The 22,625-nt window shown below is 47.5% G+C and overlaps 1 protein-coding gene across 1 annotated transcript in view; it reads left to right on the top strand.

The window, feature by feature from the left end:
* Positions 1-22,625, top strand: part of WNK4 (WNK lysine deficient protein kinase 4) — a 59,956-nt gene that overhangs the window by 7,711 nt on the left and 29,620 nt on the right. Inside the window, exons 2-3 of the mRNA XM_077917540.1 lie at positions 18,453-18,625; positions 20,338-20,558. Coding sequence (XP_077773666.1) covers positions 18,453-18,625; positions 20,338-20,558 — 394 coding nt within the window. The remainder of the gene's footprint in view (positions 1-18,452; positions 18,626-20,337; positions 20,559-22,625) is intronic.

The raw sequence follows: 22,625 nt of genomic DNA, 5'->3' as shown, positions 1-22,625 counted from the left end.
GAACTTTTCTCTGCACGGTGGCAAGTTTCAGAGGTGTGGCTAGGTTGATTTATTACAAGTGCACGCACACACACGAACTTGCACGCTCAACTTGCGGCACCTTGAAAGGCAAACAGATTTATTGTGGCGTGCACTTTCAAAGCCGTGCGCTAGATAAATTCAGTCAAACTTTCCTCGTGAATCCCCGTTCAGCCATTCCGTGCGCTCTCCCTTTGAAGCTTGAAGAACGGCGACTTTCAGGTCAGCAAGCAGAGCACTCTGGAAGACCGGCTTCTGAGTTTGATTGTTTTTTATCGATGTCCATTGATTGTTTTGCGAGGAAAAGATCAGCTTCCAGTGTTCAGCGTTCCAGCCATCACAACCTCTTGAGGTGGGCAGTTCCATAGTTCGTGTTGCATGAAGAAGGACTTTCTGAATATTCCAATGAATTCTAGACTTATGGTAAAGGTAAAGGGACCCCTGACCATTAGGTCCAGTCGTGGCCGACTCTGGGGTTGCGGCGCTCATCTCACTTTATTGGCTGTGGGAGCTAGTGTACAGCTTCCGGGTCATGTGGCCAGCATGACTAAGCCACTTCTGGCGAACCAGAGCAGCGCATGGAAACACTGTTTACCTTCCTGCCGGAGTGGTACCTATTTATCTACTTGCACTTTGACGTGCTTTCGAACTGCTAGTTTGGCAGGAGCTGGGACCGAGCAACGGGAGCTCACCCCGTTGTGGGGATTCAAACCGCCGACCTTCTGATTGGCAAGTCCTAGGCTCTGTGGTTTAACCCACAGCGCCACCCGCGTCCCTTTCTAGACTTATGAGAGAGGGAGAAAAAAAGTTTTCTATCCTGTTTCACCATGCTATGCATGGTGAAGCTTTTCTACGGCTGGCAGGGGTGTTCTCCACCCCCCTGATGATGTTGGTTGCCCTTTCCCGAACCTGCAATCTCCTTTTTGAGTTGAGGCGACCAGAACCATACATAGTATTCCAAATGCAGTCGCACCATAGATTTTTGTAACAGATTTAAAATATCCGTAGTTTTATTTTCAGCTCTTTTCCTCATGGTTCCCAACATGGAATTCACTCAAGGCCAGTTCAGACTCCATTAGTATATTTGTGAAATGAAGATATTTAATATTAAGACACTTGTTTTACTGAATTTTACTGCTCATCCGCTCAGGTTGAAAAGGTCTCTTTGAAGCTCCCCTTGGCTGCTTTTTGTTTTATCCACCCCGAACAATTTCATATCGGCAGAAAACTTGGCTGCCTCACTGCTCACCCCGAACTCTAGATCATGTGTGAACAAGTTTAAAAGAACAGGTTCCCAATACTGATCCTTCGAGGATTCTACTTTCTGCATTCTTCCGTCTGGAGAACTGCCAATTATTCCTGCCCCGTATCTCTTACTGTCGCTCCGCCGCCGACCTGAAAGGCACTGTTTTCCAGTGGGTGGGCCACTTCAAAGGCTGAAATAGATGAACTGGAATTTACCAGTAAATTTGATTTTATTTACTTAGGACTCAATCAGGTCCAAGGTTTTCTCTCCCACTACAGCGTTAAGTAAGCACAGTAAAGCTAGGAAGATTGTGTTATCACCAAGTACTGTTGCCTTGAGTTGTCACTGCGCTTAACTTGTATACAGACTGTGCACCTGACATTTCTGCGTTTTGTATAAGCGCACAGACACACCCAACTGAAGAAGACACTCGAAGGTGCCATAAGACTCTGTTGTTGTTTTTCTTTATTGTCATCGCAATGTCTCTGGGAACCTCCTAGTTATCTAGAAGTCCAAATAAATATGATACTTGAGGATTCTTAAATCACCAGTGGATACTTAGACACTTTGCCTTCATCCTATCTGCTGTGGCTTCTTGGCCATGTCAGAAAAACCAAGAAAAAGTCTTTTTCTTTTCGTCCTACTGACTCACGGGTGCGGCCACCCATCTTTGGCCTTTGCTCTCTGTTTATCCCCAAATTGCACAGAATAAGGTGTTGAGGCTACCTCTGGACTCTTACATGTTGGGAAGTTTAACTCCTGAATAATCAGAATAATCCAAACAGGTGTGAAGGCAGCAGTCTTCGAAATTAGCCAGGCACATTTTGCACCCATGCTTTCAACCACTTGTGACCAAGTGAAGATGACTGGGCACCAGAATGGTGCCTGACATCTCCACCATCTGGGGATCATTGGATCAGGGCTGTTTTCACACACTTAACACCCCACCCTATAGAATTCTATCAGTTATATTTTATCTATACAATTTCTGTAACCAAAATGCGTTTTCTGCACAGCCTGAGCAGGAGCAGTCACCACTAAGGAAAAGAGGTCAGAATAGACCTATATATGTGTTGGCTATCCCTGGATTAAGTGACTTTTCTTCCTTCAGTTCTCAAAGCTCTTAACCTAGCTCAAGTTAGTTCTTAACTAGCCAGACATTTAACTGAGAATCAATCACAGTCAGTCCATCGTTTGGAAAATAAGGCTTTCGAGCCGTTTGGCCCCAAAACGGCAACTAGACAGTCTGTTTTGGGACTACATTTCCCATCATTCTTGACCACTGGTCCTGTTAGCTAGGGATGATGGGAGTTGTAGTCCTAAAACAGCTGGAGGGCCAAGTTTGGCCATGCCTGGTTTAAGGAGTCTTCCTGCACCCAGCTTATATATATCTGAGTTTCTAACACAGGAAGAAAGGCTACTTAAGGTCACTTTGAGGGGTGAGGGGTGCTAGCTTTGGACAGGTTTTTTAAAATGTTGAGGTTTACTGTTGTAATATGGCTTCTCAGTGCAGGCACCGAATTCATTTGGAATTATAACCAAAAGCCTCTTTAGACAAATGGTACTAAATTGACATAGTGGTAATTTCCACCAAGTATTTTACATTGGTTAACAAGTTGAAAAGCATCGTCATCAACCTGAGAAATCACCTGTTGTTCCCCTCAAAAATGCAACGCCAAAAAGCTTTTGCCAGACTCTTGTTTTGAACAGATGGAATCAAAGGTTCAACTGGGGAGATCTGGGGGCATCCCCGTCCAAGGGGGATTATGTATCTGTGGGGCAGCAGATTTAGTGAGTAGGGTTGTCCCACTATATTCTTGAATGCCAGCTTTATTCTGATTTTAGAGAACTCTTTCCAAAGAGCAGTTCAGTATGAGAGAATGACAGAAAAATTAAGCTTTCTGTTACCAGGAACTGATCACCACGTGGCTTTTGCTGTGTGGGCTTCCAGTCCTGGGAAAATATATTTGGAATCCATTTCAATTCACTGCTATAGAGATGCCACAGTTTCCCCTATCTGGTTTGTTTCTAACAAAAACTTGGAGTGGTACCTTGGTTTACGAACTTAATCCGTTCCGGAAGCCCGTTCTTAAACTAAAACCGTTCTTAAACTGAGGCGCGCTTTCCCTAATGAGGCCTTCCACCACCGGTGCCCTTCCACCGTTTGGATTCCGTTCTTAGACCGAGGTAAAGTTCTCAAACCAAGACACTATTCCCAGTTTTACAGAGTTTGTAAACCAAATCGTTCTTAAACTGGACTGTTCTTAAACCAAGGTCCCACTGTACTACAAAACTCTGCCCGTGTATGCTTTCTGCATCGTGTCGGAAACGTGTGCCTTAAATGGACACCTTTCATGTGGTTAGTTTGTTTCGTCTTAGAATCATAGAATTGTAGAGGTGGAAGGGACCAACTAGGCCAAACCCTGCCCCCCCCCCCCCGTCAGAAATATTTTTACTCAATGTGGGCTCAAACCTACAATCCTGACATTAAGAGTCTGACAATCTGCCAGCTTAAAAGGTAGAGGGACCCCTGACCATTAGGTCCAGTCATGTCTGACTCTGGGGTTGCGGCGCTCATCTCGCTTTACTGGCAGAGGGAGCCGGCATACAGCTTTCGGGTCATGTGGCCAGCATGACTAAGCCGCTTCTGGCAAACCAGAGCAGCGCACGCAAACACCGTATACCTTCCCGCTGGAGCAGTACCTATTTATCTACTTGCACTTTGACGTGCTTTCAAACTGCTAGGTTGGCAGGAGCAGGGATCGAGCAATGGGAGCTCATCCAGTCGCGGGGATTTGAACCGCTGACCTTCTGACTGGCAAGTCCTAGGCTCTGTGGTTTAACCCACAGCGCCACCCGCATCCCATTTCTGCCAGCTTAGCTTCAGGCTAATTCAGCCAGTTCTTTTCTGCTTTTGAATACGAGGGTTGCAGCCTGGCTTTGGGGTCGTACGGCCCTGAATCTTCCTGGCAGGTGTGATTTACTGCTGTCCAAAGTGCACCTCAGCCCCCTTGAGGCATGTGGTCTCAGCAGGGTCCCAAGTCCTTATTTGCCAGGTTGAGGGCTGGAACTGAACACTCATATGACAATTGTGGGTGGGTTGCCCTGTTTTCGGTGCTGATGGTCTGGGGCAGCTTGCTTTCTCTTTTTAGGGACGCGGGTGGAGCTGTGGTCTAAGCCACTGAGCCTCTTGGGCTTGCCAATCGGAAGGTTGGCGGTTCGAATCCCTGTGACGGGGTGAGCTCCCGTTGCTCTGTCCCAGCTCCTGCCAACCTAGCAGTTCGAAAGCATGCCAGTGCAAGTAGATAAATAGGTACCACTCCTGCGGGAAGGTAAATGGTGTTTCCGTGTGCTCTGGTTTCCATCACGGTGTCCCATTGTGCCAGAAGCGGTTTAGTCATGCTGGCCACATGACCTGGAAAGCTGTCTGTGGGCAAACACTGGCTCCCTCGGCCTGAAAGCGAGATGAGCGCTGCAACCCCATAGTCGCCTTTGGCTGGACTTAACTGTCCAGGTGTCCTTTACCTATTACCTATTTCTCTTTTTGTTGCCCTAGGCCTGTTAGCCATCACTCTGGGGCAAAGTCTGGAGTATTGAATGAAATACTACCAGTAAACTGCATTCCCATGGGGCTGGTTCAGATTTCCTGCTCACCTGGCTCCATCCATTCCCAGAGGGGTAGTGCTTACCTCTGGGAATGCATGGAAGTTTGGAAGACAGCACAAATGGGCTTAGTAACAGTTGGTGTTTTATTTACATATTTATTTAAAAGCTAGGTGCTGGGACCAAGCTCTGGCTAAACTCTGCACCCTATGGCCCATGTTATAAATTTGCCAGGCACATTTTGCTACTGGCATGGGTCTATTGCGACTGCAAAGAGATTTCTGGGCGCCAGGTTGGCTGCCTCAGTTTAAAAATCTCTGCCTTAATACTATTACCCCTCTGTGTGTGTGTTTCTCCTTCTTGCATACAAGTGAATTGTTGGAAGAGCAAGCTACATCAAGCGACGTGGTTGAGATCATAGAATCATAGAATTTTATCTTTGAAAGGGACTCTGAGAGTCGCCTAGTCCATTTGGCACCTAGCTTATAAACTGAGTTTCTAACACTGCCTGTGACTTTGAAACCCTTCCTTTGTCCTCTAATCTCAGACATACAATGAGAGGCTTTGGGGTAGAGGGGAGACACAGACACTGCATATAATGGACAATTATGACTTCCAGGGACTTAAGGCTAAGCCCCATCCAGCCACTTGTTTGCTATTAGGAAATATAAGATTATTGCAAGTAAATGAATATATAATCCAGCAGCAGCGTAGCGTTTCTTCCTTCTCCAATGACGCTCTTCGATTTGCAGATGTTTTTCGGGAGGCCAACTAAAAATAAGGAACATTTATCAAGCTTTTCCAAGTCTCTCTCTCTCTCTCTCTCTCTCTCTTTTTAAGCAGTCCTTGTGCTGGGGATAAGCCTCTTGCACAAACACAGGATTTGCTGTCACTTGTTCGCCTTTTAAAAAATAGCTCTGTCCTATTTTCTCTCGCAGTGGATCATTATGTTGCCTTTTAAAACATCTGCGGCCAGCAAGCCACAAACCTGAGCTATTGGGACCCAGCCTCCCCATCCGAAAAGTTCTGCCCGGGTCTATTTCTGGTGTGCAGATGTAAATTTAAAGCATCGTTTTATGGCTGGCCTTCTTTTTTGGGGGGGTGGGGGTGGGGAAAGAGGTAGCGAATACAGTCTGGAGCTGTCTAACCAATATTTGCTGAGGACGACTATTTTCTGCATGTATTAATGGGCACGGGAACCGGCGGACATTGGGTGCACCTCTGAGGGTCTCTAGAGAAAGGGGAACAGATTCGAGGCTCAGCGCTGGGGACCCACCATCCAGGGGGCTGAACAAATATTTCAAATGCATAAATGCAAGCCTTAATACTTCCAGGTACCACTCCCTTCTCAGAAGGCCTAGAATTATTTCCAGGCACCTGCGTAAGGTGGGCAGATCTTTTTAGGCCTCAGTGACGGGTGCTGGGGTGAGATGGCAACGTCAGAGGGCGACTTGTCACCTGGCCCTGCAGCATAATTTCACCTAATTAATTTCATAATTACAGTGGTACCTCGCAAGACGAATGCCTCGCAAGACGGAAAACTCGCAAGAAGAAAGAGTTTTCCGTTTTTCGAGGTGCTTCGCCAGACGAATTTCCCTATGGGCTTGCTTCGCAAGAAGAAAGCCCATAGGGAAATCTCCAGGGACCTCTTTTAAAATGCTGGCGGTCGGGAGCAAAGACTTTCGCCCACCGCCGGCCTTCAGAAGAGGTCCTGGACCTCTTCTGAAGGCCGGCGGGGGGCAAAAGTCTTTGCTCCCCCCCCCCCCGCCTGCCTTCCCAGGATAGCGGAGAAGCGCAGCGCGTTTCTCCGCTATCCCGACGGCTTTTGAAGTCTTTGCTCCCCCCCGCCTGCCTTCCCGGGACAGCGGAGACTTCTCCGCTGTCCCGGGGCGATCTTAAAATGCTGGTGGGCGGCAGCAAAGCCCTCCTGTCCCCGGAGCTTGCGGGGCGGGAGGTGGGGAGAAGGGCTTTTCTTCCCACCGCCAGCCTTCAGAACAGCCTTCTGAAGGCTGGCGGTGGGAAGAAAAGCCCTTGTCCCCCCCACCCCCAGCCTTCAGAAGAGGTCGGGGGACAGACTGTCCCCGGACCTGGTCTGAAGGCGGTTTCCATAGGAACGCATTGATTGATTTTCAATGCATTCCTATGGGAAACCGTGCTTCGCAAGACAAAAAACTCGCAAGAAGAAAAAACTTGCGGAACGAATTAATTTCGTCTTGCGAGGTACCACTGTATTTTACAGCATAATTAATGTCATAATTATTTTACAGCATAATTAATTTCGTAATTATTTTACAGCATAATTAATTTCGTAATTATTTTACAGCAGTGGTTTTCAAAGGGTGTGGCGGGAGAGGATGGCAAACGCGACTGTGAGACTCGAGGACAATCAATATTCTATTAAGGGAATGATGTGGGTTCATATGTAGCCACACATTGTTTTATTATTTCTGGGTGTCCCACAATTATTATTAAAGTAGCTGCGTTCTGTGTTATAAATCAAGCACTGCCAGGAGTGGTTTCTTTTTTCGCTTTCCAATGTATTTCTTAGCAATAATAAAAATATTGGTGTGGCGTGAACCAATTTTTGTTCTGGAAGTGTGTCCCAGAGGGAAAAGTTAGAGAGCCGCCGAGTTATAGGCTCTGTACCTCAGAGGCTTGGAACGGATAACAATGCTTTAATTTAAAATAAGACAGAAATAAATGCCACACTCTTCTTATATGATACCTCTCCCCCCCGCTACTTGAGCTCAGTCGCCAAATAGCTGCCCGGGTTGTGGGTGCCCTCCCAGGAAATGGGAATTGCTGGCAAGGGTCTCTGTGTCTTAGTTTCGGGGCTGATATTGCTTCCACTGCGAGGCTCAGTCTCTGCAGATGGGGTGCAAGCAGTGGGGTTAAAACTAAACTAAAACTAAAAGAAGTTCCAGGCCTCAAGTTTGCTTTGAAGTTGGATCTTTGGGTCTGAAGACTCTACTCTCCCCAATGAGTGTTTTCAGGGGTTGGAAAGGGAGAGGCCTTAGGGCTCTTTCATTTCTTTAAAAAATTAAACACAACACATAAAAAGGGGTTTGAAAAAGAAAAAAGGAAGGAAAAAACAAAAGGTATATATCACAAAAACCATTGTTAACAGTTAACATTATGTCCAAAAGACTGATAACTGCTGCATTAGAAAGATAAATGTAAATGATTAAGAAATGGCATTAGAAGGCTTTCTGTAAAAGCGTTTGATCTATAACGCAGTAGGAAAAGGGTTTGAACAAAAACCCTGTGGAGATGAGGGTGGAAGGTCAATTTATGGAACTATGCAATTATTGGAAGTCAAATGGCGAAATTTTAGAAACGGAATAAAAAAATTATAGTAGAAAAACAAAGAAAGATAAATGTACGGCTCCATTTAGCCAATGGATCGAAGACCTCACTACGCTTGCCCACCTGCGAGTGGATTGCTCACAGGCGTAGACTTTGCGTGGACAAGTGTAATGGAATTTGGAACTGGTTTATGCGAAAAGGAGTAGGTTGAAAATTGCAGGTGTTCACTGGGCTCAAACCTAACCCACGAGTGAATCCCACTTAATCCCATTTACTTTTTCATCCTTGTGAAAACTGCTGTGGCCTGCAAGAACCCAGCTAGGGGCAGTGTGTGTGTGTTGGGGTGTCATTGAAGGAAGTCGTCTTTCTAGGCTTGGCACTCTCCCTCTTGTCTAATCCTGATTTATCTTGCTCTCTCCCTTCCTCTTAGAGCTTCGTCTATATCACATTACCCAGGGTTGCAGCAAAGGCCTTGGAACAGCGTCAGCCAAGTGTAATTTCTCTGGGCAGCTGTTGTTTGCACCCAGTGCCCTAGCTGGACAGGGGGGCTCTGGGTTAAAATATATAGGGGCAGGCTGTGGTCCTTAGCTCTAGAGAGAAGTATGTTGCCTGCCTTCCAGCGCTCAGAAGGGTTTTTCAAGGAAGACAAGGAGAACAGGATACTGCCTTATACTAAGTCAGACCGGGACTCGAACCTGAGACCAGCTGGATGCAAAACAGGCACTCTGCCCCTCAGCTGTAGAGACGCATGGAGTGAAGTGCCTGAAAAACAGAAATAACTGGGTCTACTTTCTGACACCGGCGATCTGTGAGAACGCTCTGCAAATTAAAAAAGTGCTGCTAGTTCTGTAGGGCAGGGGTAGACAAACTAAGGCCGGGGGGCCGGGTGCGGCCCAATTGCCTTCTCAATCCGGCCCGCGGACAGTCCGAGAATCAGCATGTTTTTACACGAGTAGAATGTGTCCTTTTTATTTAAAATGCATCTCTGGGTTATTTGTGGGGCATAGGAATTCGTTCATTTCCCCCCCAAAAAAATATAGTCCAGCCCAGCACATGGCCTGAGGGACGGTGGACCGGCCCACGGCTGAAAAAGGTTGCTGAATAATAATAATAATGATTTATTATTTATACCCCGCCCATCTGGCTGGGTTTCCCCAGCCACTCTGGGCGTCTTCCAACAAAATATTAAAATACAATAATGCCTCAAACATTAAAAGCTTCCCTAAACAGGGCTGCCTTCAGATGTCGTCTAAAAGTCTGGTAGTAGTTGTTCTCTTTGACATCTGGTGGGAGGGCGTTCCATAGGGTGGGTGCCACTACCGAGAAGGCCCTCTGCCTGGTTCCCTGTAACTTGGCTTCTCGCAATGAGGGAACTGCCAGAAGGCCCTCGGCGCTGGACCTCAGTGTCCGGGCAGAACGATGGGGGTGGAGACGCTCCTTCGGGTATACTGGACCGAGGCCGTTTAGGGCTTTAAATGTCAGCAGCACCAACACTGCTCTAAGGTGTAGGCTGGTTGCAGTCTAGTGGCCTGAATAGACCATTTCAGCCTAATGAACCCTACCTTGTCAAGGTGAGAGCTGGTGCAGTATTACAGCTCAGTGTAAAGTCTGAACCATGGCTCAGGACAGCCCTGGTCTTGAATCTTGCATCTCCAGTAAGCGGTCTTGGGCAAATCACTCGCATGCCCTCCCTCCGTGGGTTGGATTCAAACCTTGGTCTCTCAGGTCTTAGTCCAGCACTAACCACTGTACCACACTGCCTCCTCTTTCTCCAGGCGGGGACACTTTCAGTTTCCACCTCCTCCGTCTGTGTTGCCCTTGTAGCATTCAGCGTGGAGAAGGATGGGGACAAACTTAGACTCAGGTGGCTCTGGCGCCTGTTAGTCTCCCCAGGGTGGACCCTACTGTTCCCAATGGGTACCAGTGTATGGTCTATTTTGGGGAAGAGGAAGCAAGCTAATCCGATAGGGACAGGCGTATTATGTCAGGTTGGTTCCCTGAGCAAATAAAAGTCGGAAGGGCCTAGCTCAACCTTGTGTGAAATGAGCCTTGGCCACATTGGTTGTCACAGCAACTTTGGAGTCCGGCTGGGATGCAGATGGAACCAAGGCACGGCCCCCCGTTTCACGGTGCAGAGGGTCCAATTTCAAGCAGCAGCGAGCTCAAGAGCCGAGCAAAATCCACGTTGTACTCCTGTGTGTGGCCTGGGCCACAAAACTCAGCAGGACTTGTAGAGGAGTGGCGGACGTCTTGACGGGAATACAGTGGTACCTCGGGTTACACACGCTTCAGGTTACAGCCTCCGCTAACCCAGAAATAGTACCTCGGGTTAAGAACTTTGCTTCAGGGTGAGAACAGAAATTGCGGCAGTGGGAGGCCCCATTAGCTAAAGTGGTGCTTCAGGTTAAGAACAGTTTCAGGTTAAGAACGGACCTCCAGAATGAATCAAGTTCTTAACCCGAGGTACCACTGTACGGAGAATCTCCAGGGCAAGGCAGAGCCTTACGCTGTCAGCCCCCCAGGATAAGGGCCAATCGGGAGTGAGCCCCTCCAGGGGTGTGGGGCAGGAGTCCGGACGGATCCACACCTTCCTTCCAAGGGGCAAACTGCCACTAAAAGTGGGCCGTCTAGACTTGTGAACCGTAAATCCCAGGAATCTGAATGACTTCAGAAAGCAATTAAGTGTTCCCTTTTCCGAAGATGTCAGGCTCTAAACTAATAGCTTCTGGCAAGCCTGCCTGGCAGTGGGGTAGGAGCCGAAGAGGAGGAAGAAGCTTATTCGATGGATTAGGGGACGGGGCTTCCAGGGTAGAGGGTATCGATTCTAGGATGGGTTCTGTCTTCAATGGTTTCCTACAGCTTTCCTTTTGCTTTTTATTTTGCATTCTTGATTATCTGTGCTCACGAAAGTGTCAGGGCGGTTCTGTGTAGATCCCACTTTCAAAGCCACTCTTACAAAGGTCTTGGGGCAGACATACTGTCTCAGTTCCATTCAGTGCATGTCCTATAACTTCCTGCTGGAATTCTGGAATTGTAGATTGGAAGGGATCCTGTGGATCATTTAGTTCAACCCTGCAGGAATAGGCAAGCTGTCCCATGCAGGGATTCGAACCTGCAACCTTGGCGTCATCTCCACCACGCTCTAACCCATGAGTAGGCAAACTAAGGCCCAGGGGCCGGATCCGGCCCAATCGCCTTCTCAATCTGGCCTACGGATGGTTTGGGAATCAGCATGTTTTTACATGAGTAGAATGTGTCCTTTTATTTAAAATGCATCTCTGGGTTATTTGTGGGGCGTAGGAATTCGTTCATATTTTTTTTTCAAAATATAGTCTGGCCCCCCACAAGGTCTGAGGAAGATGTTTGCTGACCCCTGCTCTAACCAACTGAGCTATTCTGTAGCTTTTTATAGCATAAATGTTCCAGAGGCATTTGTTACCCTAGTTTTGTGGCACTATAGCGCAAGACTGCCCCTCCAGTGGGCAATAATATGGCAGCTTGGGGGAAGCGTCACCAAGCTGCCAATAAAAGCAAAATGGTGTGTTTACACTCCCGTGTAAATCCACCACTAATACGCTGTCATTGCATCAATTGCATGTTGCAGAAAACACCTACAAAAACGCCAGTCTGGTGGGGACCTTGAGGAGTTCTTAATCCACATTGATTGTGTGGATGCAGATTCAAACTTGGATATAGCAAACTCTGGCACTTTTGGAAACGCATACTTGCAAGCTTTTACTTCTACTGTAAAAAGAGTCAGTTCACACATTCTGATAGATACGGCACTGCTCTAAAGATGGAAAGGCAGTATATGCAGTACTATCGCTTTGATCAAAATATTGCAGCTTCTTTAAAGGTAAAGGTTAAAGGGACCCCTGACCATTAGGTCCATTCGTGGCCGACTCTGGTGTTGCGGCGCTCATCTCGCTTTATTGGCCAAGGGAGCTGGCATACAGCTTCTGGGTCATGTGGCCAGCATGACTAAGCCGCTTCTGGCGAACCAGAGCAGCACACGGAAACGCCGTTTACCTTCCCGCCGGAGCGGTACCTATTTATCTACTTGCACTTTGCCGTGCTTTCGAACTGCTAGGTTGGCAGGAGCAGGGACCGAGCAACGGGAGCTCACCCTGTCATGGGGATTCGAACCGCCGACCTTCTGATCGGCAAGTCCTAGGCTCTGTGGTTTAACCCACAGTGCAACCCGTGTCCCTTGCAGCTTCTTTAGCACATTGTAAAAGTATTTCACTCCATCTCCGAATATTCACAGTTCACCTTTTTATGCAGCTAGTTACTAAATCCCATTTACCTAGCTGCTCCGATCACGTTTCTCTATCTTTTAGCGTAGTTGTGACTTTAATCCAGTTGAGCTGCTCCTAGCTTTTCCCGATCGTATCCAATTTATTTGGTTTGTGGGCATTAGCAAACTGTGGCTCTTTCTGTGGCGCACCAGGCCTAAGAGGGTCTGTTGGAGCTCATCCAGAAACCGAGGCGCTGAGGCCCCTACGGTTCATAGAGACTGCAGTCAGGCTCTCCTTTCCTATTGCACTGTTTCGCTCCTGAACAGCTACCCCTCCTCATGCAAGCTGCAGGGGCTCCTCTTCTCCCCGCCCCCCCCCCCTTGCTACAAATGTGCCTTCATTTATGAAGTCGTTCTGGCCCCGTGTTTCTTTCCCTCGCCTCTCCTGTGCCGCGGACAATGAAGCTTTCACAGCGTCTGACAGCACACAGCTGCATCTGTAGCAAAACTTCATAAACACCCCGAGTGTAAAAATACGAACCGCCTCCAGCTCCACCACAGAGGCCCGGGCCAATGAGGCCGTGAGGCGGTTCCCGCCGGCACATGGCGGCAGTGTGGCCTAGCAGGTGGGCGCCGCGCCACCGGAAAGAGACGCAGCCGAATCCCTGGCAGAGCGGCCGCTTTTAAAACACGTTCCGTCTGTTGTTCCCCCCGCCGTTTCTCTTCCAACTGAGCTCCCTTGAGGCGCAGAGGAGGGGTGGACCTGGGCTGCCGTGTTTGCCTCGGCAATTTTCGCTCCTTTCGCAGCCAGCTCCTGCGAGCCAAATGGCCCCCTCTGTTCCAGCTGCATCTGGACGGAGCGGAGAGCTTGGTGCCGGCAGCGATTCTGGCCCTTGCCCAACTGGGGTCCGATTCTGGCTCGGCGGGAGAGAAGGCTGGATCCTTGCCATTGCCCTTCGCTCGTTGCTGCAGCTTGCCTGCCTGTCTGCGCTGCCCCCCACTCTCAAATGTCACTCCCACCCCCAACTTTAAAGCCACGCCACATGAGGTATCAATTAGAGGACATATTGTATGAGCAAAAAAGGGGGGCTCCAGATGTTTACCAGGGCAATTCACCCCCTGTCCCAAACCTCACATCCTGCAGATGGACTGCCTCACCAGAGTGGTGCATGCTCTAGTTATCTCCCGCATGGACTACTGCAGTGCGCTCTACGTGGGGCTACCTTTGAAGGTGACCCGGAAACTACAACTAATCCAGAACACGGCAGCTAGACTGGTGACTGGGGGCGGCCGCCGAGACCATATCACACCGGTCCTGAAAGACCTACATTGGTTCCCAGTACGTTTCTGAGCACAATTCAAAGTGTTGGTGCTGACCTTTGAAGCCCTAAACGGCCTTAGTCCAATATACCTGAAGGAGCATCTCCACCTCCATTGTTCAGCCCGGACACTGAGGTCCAGCTCCGACGGCCTTCTGGCGGTTCCCTCACTGTGAGAGGCCAAGTTACAGGGAACCAGGCAGAGGGCCTTCTCGGTGGTGGCACCCGCCCTGTGGAACTCCCTCCCACCAGATGTCAAGGAAATAAACAACTATCTGACTTTTAGAAGACATCTGAAGGCAGCCCTGTTTAGGGAGGTATTTAATGTTTGATTTTTTTATCGTGTTTTTAATATTCTGTTGGGAGCTGCCCAGAGTGGCTAGGGATGCCCAGCCAGATGGGCAGGGTATAAATATTCTTCTTATTATTATTATTATTATTTGGCACAGCTACTGGGGACCCCCTTCTGCAGCAGCAAAATGAACCCAGGAGACCGGGCTCTGTGCGATTTCTTCCTTGTACCTGTCCCCCCCCCCCTTAACCTTGGTTCTGCCATTGTAGATCCGGACGCAGAATGGCTACAGCTCCTTTAGGAAGCTGGCTGCTGCTGGTGCCGGGTATGTTTGCAGTGGCAGTGATGGAAAGGTGGTTCTGGGAAGGACTTTTTTACGGTTCCGTTTGGCTCTCGGGCGTTGGAGAAAGGCTGCATTCATCCCGTTCGGCTGCTGACGTCCGCGGAGCAAAACGGTGATGAAAGAGATTAGGGCGATGTCTCCTTCCAGCTCCTCGGCCCAAAGCCGAGGACGAACTGGACCTGGACGAACTGCAGCGGGGAGGGACTGAAATATCACAAGATGATGAGATCTTCTAGACATCTTTCCCTGCTTTTTATGTTGGGAAATGCAAGTTTTCCCTCAGGGACCATCTACCTGGGCCTTGCAAGAGGGACTAGTTCAAACCAGGCAGGATTGGTCTCGGCAACGTACAGGATTTTCTGTGTGTGTCAGACGCAGAGCTCTCTTGGACTGCTGTGAAATGAAACAAGAACAGGACACGCCCCCCCCCCCATTTTCTAGCCAGGCCGATATTACTCTGGGTCCACATTTGCAGTAAAATGAGTTGGGAGAGTACCCTGCAAAAGAGAGGTACTGCTTTTGAATGCTGCCCTTCGGAAAAAACACATGTCCTCGCAAGAAGAAAAGCAGCGTGTCAAGGAAAAAGATTCTAACCTCCTCCTTGGGCTGCTACTCTGGTTTATCTATTTGCTGGAGGTTTTTAAGTTGAAGCCTGAAATGCTGCGATCCATTCTAGCAATTTAGCATGTTGTTGGCATCCATCAATTTGATTCCCTCCCCCTCTTTCTTTTTTTCCTTTCTCCTCCTGTGGTGAGGCTGCATTTTAATGTTTTAATTGTTTTAATGTTGTATTTTAATCAACCTGTTTTTATTATTGGTTGTTAGCCGCCTTGATCCCGGTCTTGGCTGGGGAGGGCGGGGTATAAATAAAAATTATTTATTTATTTATTTATTTATTATTATTATTAACTGTCTCACCTCGGTTTTCTAAGCATCTGGGTACGCTTGTCCAGCAGGAATTTTTTTCATCAGGTGCCGAAAAGAGTACAGTTGAAGGCGCCTGCTTGATGTCAATAGGCAGGGAGTTCCAAGGGTAAGCGCTGCCACAGCCACACTAAACCATCAAATGCGGAACGGGTATTAGGTGGCACCTGTAGTACTGCCAATTCTGCCAATCAAAGTGGTTTGTAAATATAGTGGTTGATATATGAAAACCATATACAGTGGTACCTCGGATGTCGAACGTAATTCGTTCCGGAAGATCCTTCGACTTCCGAAACATTCGAAAACCAAGGCGCAAAGGGCAGGCTCAAAGGGTTCAATTGAGAAAATTGAAAAACACGCAGCGGAAGCCATTTGACTTCTGAGGCGCCTTTACTTCCAGGTTTCTAGCATTCGAAAACTGAAATGTTCGGCTTCTGAGATGCTCAAAAACCGAGGTACCACTGTAGATCGATTTAATTCTATCCATGCTGATTTTTTTGTTAGTGATTGTTCCCCGCCTTTATGCTTTCAGCTGTTCTTATTTTGTCTGTAAGGGACGCGGGTGGTGCTGTGGGTTAAACCACAGAGCCTAGGACTTGCCGATCGGAAGGTCGGTGGTTCGAATCCCCGCGACGGGGTGAGCTCCTGTTGCTCGGTCCCTGCTCCTGCCAACCTAGCAGTTCGAAAGCACGTCAAAGTGCAAGTAGATAAATAGGTACCGCTCCGGTGGGAAGGCAAACGGCATTTCCATGTGCTGCTCTGGTTTGTCAGAAGTGGCTTAGTCATGCTGGCCCCTTGACCCAGAAGCTGTACGCCGGCTCCCTCGGCCAATAAAGCGAGATGAGCGCCGCAACCCCAGAGTTGATCATGACTGGACCTAATGGTCAGGGGTCCTTTACTATTTTATCTGTAAGCTGCCTGGAGTCCCTGTCCAGGGAAAAGGTGGGGTATAAAAATTAATAATAATCATAAGAGCATTTAGCAAATATTAAAAGTGTTCCCCCCTCACAGAGTGTAGGTTTAGAAAAGTGCACAAAGGTGTATTCAGAGTGAAACTATTCCATTCCCTGAGGGCTCCACTTCCTCTGCAGGAATTGCCACTCATTGCCTGCTTCCCTGATAAAAATCACTATTTCCAGGAGACTTAACTGAACTCCCCATCTTTAAATTTCTACTCACTGGAGCCTGGTGCAGCCTCCCTCTGTGAGTTAAACACCCTCCTTTTTTAAACGAGATCCTCCTAATCGAATTAGCCGCAGTAGAAGATGGGGGAAGCCAGGATGGTACAATAAAAATCTGGGAAGCATGTGAAGGACCCCATCTCTGTGAGCTTACCAGCTTCTTGGCAACAATTACCGGTAAGTTGGCAGGCAAGTTGAACAGCACAAGGCAGTTCACTTTTTTTGATCTTGCAAACCCCAACTTTTAAAAGAAGGGGTGGGAGCAGGCGGGGTTGGTGAACTTTAGAAGACATGGACACCTTAAATTGTATGTCACGTGTCGAAATTAAAACGAGAGTTTGATATGTGAATGCTTACATTACAAAAACTCAGTTTGGCTTTTTTGTTTGTTTAGTTTTTATTTATACTTTTGAAGTCTATGCATTTCATTGATTTTACGATCAATTTAACATTTCAGAATTTGACTTCCCTCTTTCTGTGGTTCCTTAAATTTATTTTTTTATATACCTTCCGCATATCCAAATTCATTTAACTTGCTCATTTAATTATCTACTGCAAATATATACTCTTGTGAAACTGCAGGTTATTACAATAATCCTGCCAATGTTTTCATTTGTTTACAATTTCTCTGTAAATATTCAACAAACCGTTTCCATTCTTTTATAATTGATGTCTTACTATTCCAGTGCATTTTGCCATTTCTGCATATTCCATACGTTTTTGTATCAGTTCTTCCTTTGCTGGGACTTCTTCTTTCCATTTTTGGGCAATTAACATTCTTGCTGCTGCTGTAGTAGCATACATAAATAAATTTCTATACAATTTTTTTGTCAATACAATATTTTATTGGTTTTTTTCCCATATTACATCACAATATAAATAAACCAAAGCCATCACCACATCTTCCCCATCCCTCCATATATCCATCAATCAAACCTAATATTCTTTTGTCCCTCCTCCGCTTCCCTCCGCCCCCACTCAATTTCCTCTACATTCCGAGATTACATTTATCTTTGCATTTTACAACTTTGCCAAATCTTCTGTATATTCCTATTATCTTTCCTTACTAATTTACAGTGTTGCCTCGCAAGACGAAATTAATTCGTTCCGCGAGTTTTGTCGTCTTGCGATTTTTTTCGTCTTGCGAAGCACGGTGTCGGGAAAGTTTTGGGAAAGCTTCAAAAATCACCAAAGTCTTTAAAAACCTCAAAAAAGGCTACCATACCGCGTTCTATGAGTTGCTCCTCGAAGTCAAGTCGCAACAGTATTAACGGTGTTAAGAAAAAGGAAACAAACTGGCAAGACGTTTCCATCTTGCGAAGCAAGCCCATAGGGAAAATCGTCTTGCGAAGCAGCTCAAAAAACAAAAAACCCTTTCGTCTTGCGAGTTTTTTGTCTTGCGAGGCATTCGTCTTGCGAGGTACCACTGTACCTTCCCTCAGATACTTTACATTTTAATCTAGGCATATTAGGATATCTTTTTTTGAGCAATATTTTACCATATATTCATCGAAACATTCCCACTCCTTTTAAAATTTTTGATTTGATTGGTTTCTTATAATAGCCGTTAGTTTTGCCAGAGTTAAGTATTCATTTAGTTTACAAATCCATTCCTCCCTTAAGGGTAGAGTTTGTGACTTCCACTTAGCAGCAATCACTACTGTACTTGCTTAAAAGAAGATCCCCCCCCCCCGGTGGTATCTCTTCCCCTATCAATCCATTATTATTGATATTTTCAACATCTTCTTCATGTAGTACTGTCCAAAATTTCTTAATTTCCTCCTTCTTAATTTCTGTGCAATTAAGGTAGTTCTGTCCCTATAATTCCCAAAAGAAAAGCTTCTGGGTTTTTTAAAAAAATAAAGGTTATTCTGAACATCCTTTTCGATTCATTGTATATCATTTCCCATTTCGTTTGCGTGACGTCGGCTGCCTCGGAGATGGCCGTGCAGCTCTTAACGCTTCTGCCTTCTCCTTTCTCAGACGCGGAAGCTGTCCAAGATGGAGCGTCAGCGCTTCAGCGAGGAGGTGGAGATGCTGAAGGGACTCCAGCACCCGAATATCGTCCGGTTCTACGACTCGTGGAAGTCTTCGGTGAAGGGGCAGGTCTGCATCGTCCTGGTCACGGAACTCATGACCTCAGGCACCCTCAAAACGTGAGCATGAAACTGGCTGGGTGGTGACTGTGGGAAGGCGTCAGTGGCGTCAGTGGGGAGAGGACCATGGGGCCTCCGGAGATTTTGGTCCTGACGTAGTGGGGATGCCCACCATTTCATTTCACGGGGCCTAGGACCCTCGTACCTGCGGGAACGCCTCTCCTGGTATACCCCGTGGAGGACCTTTGTTGTTGTTGTTTAGTCGTGTCCGACTCTTCATGACCCTGTGGACCAGAGCACGCCAGGCACTTCTGTCTTCCACTGCCTCCCGCAGTTTGGTCAAACTCATGCCGGTAGCTTCGAGAACACCATCCAACCATCTCGTCCTCTGTCGTCCCCTTCTCTTTGTGCCCTCCATCTTTCCCAACATCAGGGTCTTTTCCAGGGAGTCTTCTCTTCTCATGAGGTGACCAAAGTATTGGAGCCTCAGCTTCAGGATCTGTCCTTCCAGTGAGCACTGAGGGCTGATTTCCTCCAGAATGGAGAGGTTTGATCTTCTTGCAGTCCATGGGACTCTCAAGAGTCTCCTCCAGCACCATAATTCAAAAGCATCAATTCTTTGGCAATCAGGCTTCTATATGGTCCAGCTCTCACTTCCGCGGATGACCTTAAGGTCCATAAATAGCAGTACAGTGGACGCTCGGGTTGCGAACGTGATCCGTGTGAGATGCACGTTCGCAACCCGCGTCTACGCAGGCGCGGGTTGCGATTCGGTCCTTCTATGCATGTGCAAAACGCGATTTAGCGCTTCTGCTCATGCGCGACCGCCGAAACCCGGAAGTAACCCGTTCTGGTACTTCTGGGTTTTGGCGGTCCACAACCTGAAAAAACACAACCTGAAGCATCTGTAACCCGAGGTATGACTGTACTCTAGTGGTCCTGGGCCCTAAGGAAGTCAGATTAGCCTCAACCAGGGCCAGGGCCTTTTTAACACTGGCTCCAGCCTGGTGGGACACTTTGTCCCATGAGACTAGGGCCCTGTAGGATCTGATTTCTTTCCGCAGGGCCTGTAAGACAGAGTTGTTCCGCCTGGCCTATGGCTTGGAATCAGCCCAATCCCCTCCCCCTCTTTCCTTTTCCTTCTGTGATGGAACCCCTATTTGGGGACTTCCCTGGCTTTTTTCTGGCCCACATAGGACCAGTCTGGATAGTTGGCCTTGGTGAAGATTTGACGTCCCCCCCGCCAAAAAAACAACAACAGTTTTTTATCTGGGCTTCCACTGAAATGAAGCTGCATTAAGTTGTATTTTAATCAGTTTCTTTTTATACTTGATGTTAGCCACTTTTTATAAAAGAACGGAGATGGTTTATTGAATATTTACAGATAAATTGCAAACAGGTAAAAGCATTAGCAGGATTTTTGTAATAACCTGCAGTTTCACAAGAGTATATATTTAAAGTACATAAACAAGTGAGCAAATTAAATGAATTTGGATATGTGTGTGTGTGTGTGTGTGTGTGTGTGTGTGTGTGTATACACACATATATATATATTTCAGGAACTGCAGAAAGAGGGGGAAGGAAGTCAAGTTTTGAAATGTTAAAATTATGGAAATGCATAAACCTGAAAAGAATAAATTAAATTAAATTAAAAAAGAGATTGCAAGGTTTTGCTCAGAAGGTCCAGTCTTACACCGTTCCTAAAGGGTAGAGCCCACAGCTGGTTCTTTAGGCGAGGTAACTCTGAGTCTAATGGCGCTTCCTTTTTGTAGGTATCTGAAGCGCTTCAAGGAGATGAAGCTGAAAGTCCTCCAACGCTGGAGCAGACAGATCCTGCGAGGTCTCCATTTCCTCCACACGCGGTCGCCTCCGATCATCCACCGCGACCTGAAGTGCGACAACGTCTTCATCACGGGGCCCACGGGCTCCGTCAAAATCGGGGACCTTGGTCTGGCCACACTCAAGCGGGCGTCATTTGCCAAGAGTGTCATAGGTACCTAACTGTTTCTGTCTCTGGGGGCCAGGTTTGGATAACGGGAATTAGACCAGGCATGTATCCGGTAAAGAGATCAAAGACTGAATGGGGGGGAAGTTGGATGAACCAGCCAAAGACCATCAAAGTAAAGGGACCCCTGACCATTAGGTCCAGTTGTGGCTGACTCTGGGGTTGCGGCGCTCATCTTGCTTTATTGGCCGAGGGATCCGGTGTACAGCTTCCGGGTCATGTGGCCAGCATGATTAAGCCGCTTCTGGCGAACCAGAGCAGCACATGGAAATGCCGTTTACCTTCCCGCTGGAGCGGTACCTATTTATCTACTTGCACTTGACGTGCTTTCGAACTGCTAGGTTGGCAGGAGCAGGGACCGAGCAACGGGAACTCACCCCGTCACGGGGATTCGAACCGCCGACCTTCTGATCGGCAAGCCCTAGGCTCTGTGGTTTAACCCACAGCGCCACCCGCATCCTGCTAAAGACCATAGAATCATATAATTGTATAGTTGGAAGGGACCATTCTGCAATGCCAGGAATCTCAGCTAAAGCATCTATGACAGATGGCCATCTAACTTCTGCTTTAAAACCTCCCAGGAGATTCCCCAACCTCCTGAGGGAGACTATTCCACTAACAAACAGCTCTTACTGTCTGAAAAAAATTTCCTGGTGTTAAGTCAGAATTTCTTTTCTTGGAGCTTGAAGCCCTTGGTCCGAGTGCTCCCTTCCAGAGCAGGAGAAAGCAAGCTTGCTCCATCTTCCATGTGGCAGCCATTGAGATACTTGACAATGGCGGTCAAATATCCTCTCAGTCTCCTTTTCCAGGCTAAACATACCCTGCTCCTTGAATTGTCCCTCATAAAGCTTGGTTTCCAGACCCATGATCATTTTGGTTGCCCTCCTCTGCACACGTTCCAGCTTGTCAACAACCTTCTGAAATTGTGGTGCCCAGAATTGGATGCAGTGTTCCAGGTGTGGTCTGACCAAGGCAGAATAGAGTGGAACTAGTACTTGCCTTGAAATGAACACTATCCAGTGGTACCTTGGCTTACGTACACTTCAGGTTACATACGCTTCAGGTTACAGACTCCGCTAACCCAGAAATAGTACAGTGGTGCCTCGCAAGACGAAATTAATCCGTTCCGCGAGTCTCTTCGTCTTGCTGTTTTTTCGTCTTGCGAAGCACGGCTATTAGCGGCTCTTAGCGGCTCAACGGCTTAGCGGCTATTAACGGCTTAGCGGCTTTAAGAAAAAGGAAACAAACTCGCAAGAACTCGCAAGACGTTTCATCTTGCGAAGCAAGCCCATAGGGAAATTTGTCTTGCGGAACGACTCAAAAAACGGAAAATTCTTTCGTCTTGCAAGTTTTTCGTCTTGCGAGGCATTCGTCTTGCGGGGCACCACTGTACCTCGGGTTAAGAACTTTGCTTCAGGATGAGAACAGAAATCATACAACGGCAGCGGGCGGGGGCATTAGCTAAAGTGGTACCCCAGGTTAAGAACAGTTTCAGGTTAAGAACAGACCTCCAGAACGAATTAAGTTCTTAACCCGAGGTACCACTGTACTTCCATTGATTCAGCCTAGAATAGCATTAGCTTTTTTTGCTGCTGCGTCACGCTGTTGACTCATGTTAAACTTGTGGTCCACCAAGACCAGTTAAAGTTAAAAACTCCGTAAGAGGCTCGGAATTGTTATGATGCTTGCCAATGATAGGAGTTGCACAGGTGAGGAGCAGACACCAAGGATACCTGCTCTGCCTGCTTTCACCAGGTGCACAGGTGGCACAATGAGAAGTGCGTTGTTCTTGAATTGAGAAATCGTTGTGGAAGAGATGTGCCGTAGCTCAAGGTTAAAAAGGTAAAGGTACCCTTGACTGTTAGGTCCAGACGACTCTGGGGTTGTGCGCTCATCTCGCTCTATAGGCCAAGGGAGCCGGTGTTTGTCCGCAGACAGTTTTTCCAGGTCATGTGGCCAGCATGACTAAGCCGCTTCTGGCGAACCAGAACAGCGCACGGAAACGCTGTTTACCTTCCCGCTGGAGTGGTACCTACTTATCTACTTGCACTTTGA

This window comes from Podarcis muralis, chromosome 13 (genome assembly GCF_964188315.1).
Source record: "Podarcis muralis chromosome 13, rPodMur119.hap1.1, whole genome shotgun sequence".
Taxonomy (NCBI): Eukaryota; Metazoa; Chordata; class Lepidosauria; order Squamata; family Lacertidae; genus Podarcis; species Podarcis muralis.
This window is presented reverse-complemented; position numbering and strand designations above follow the sequence as displayed.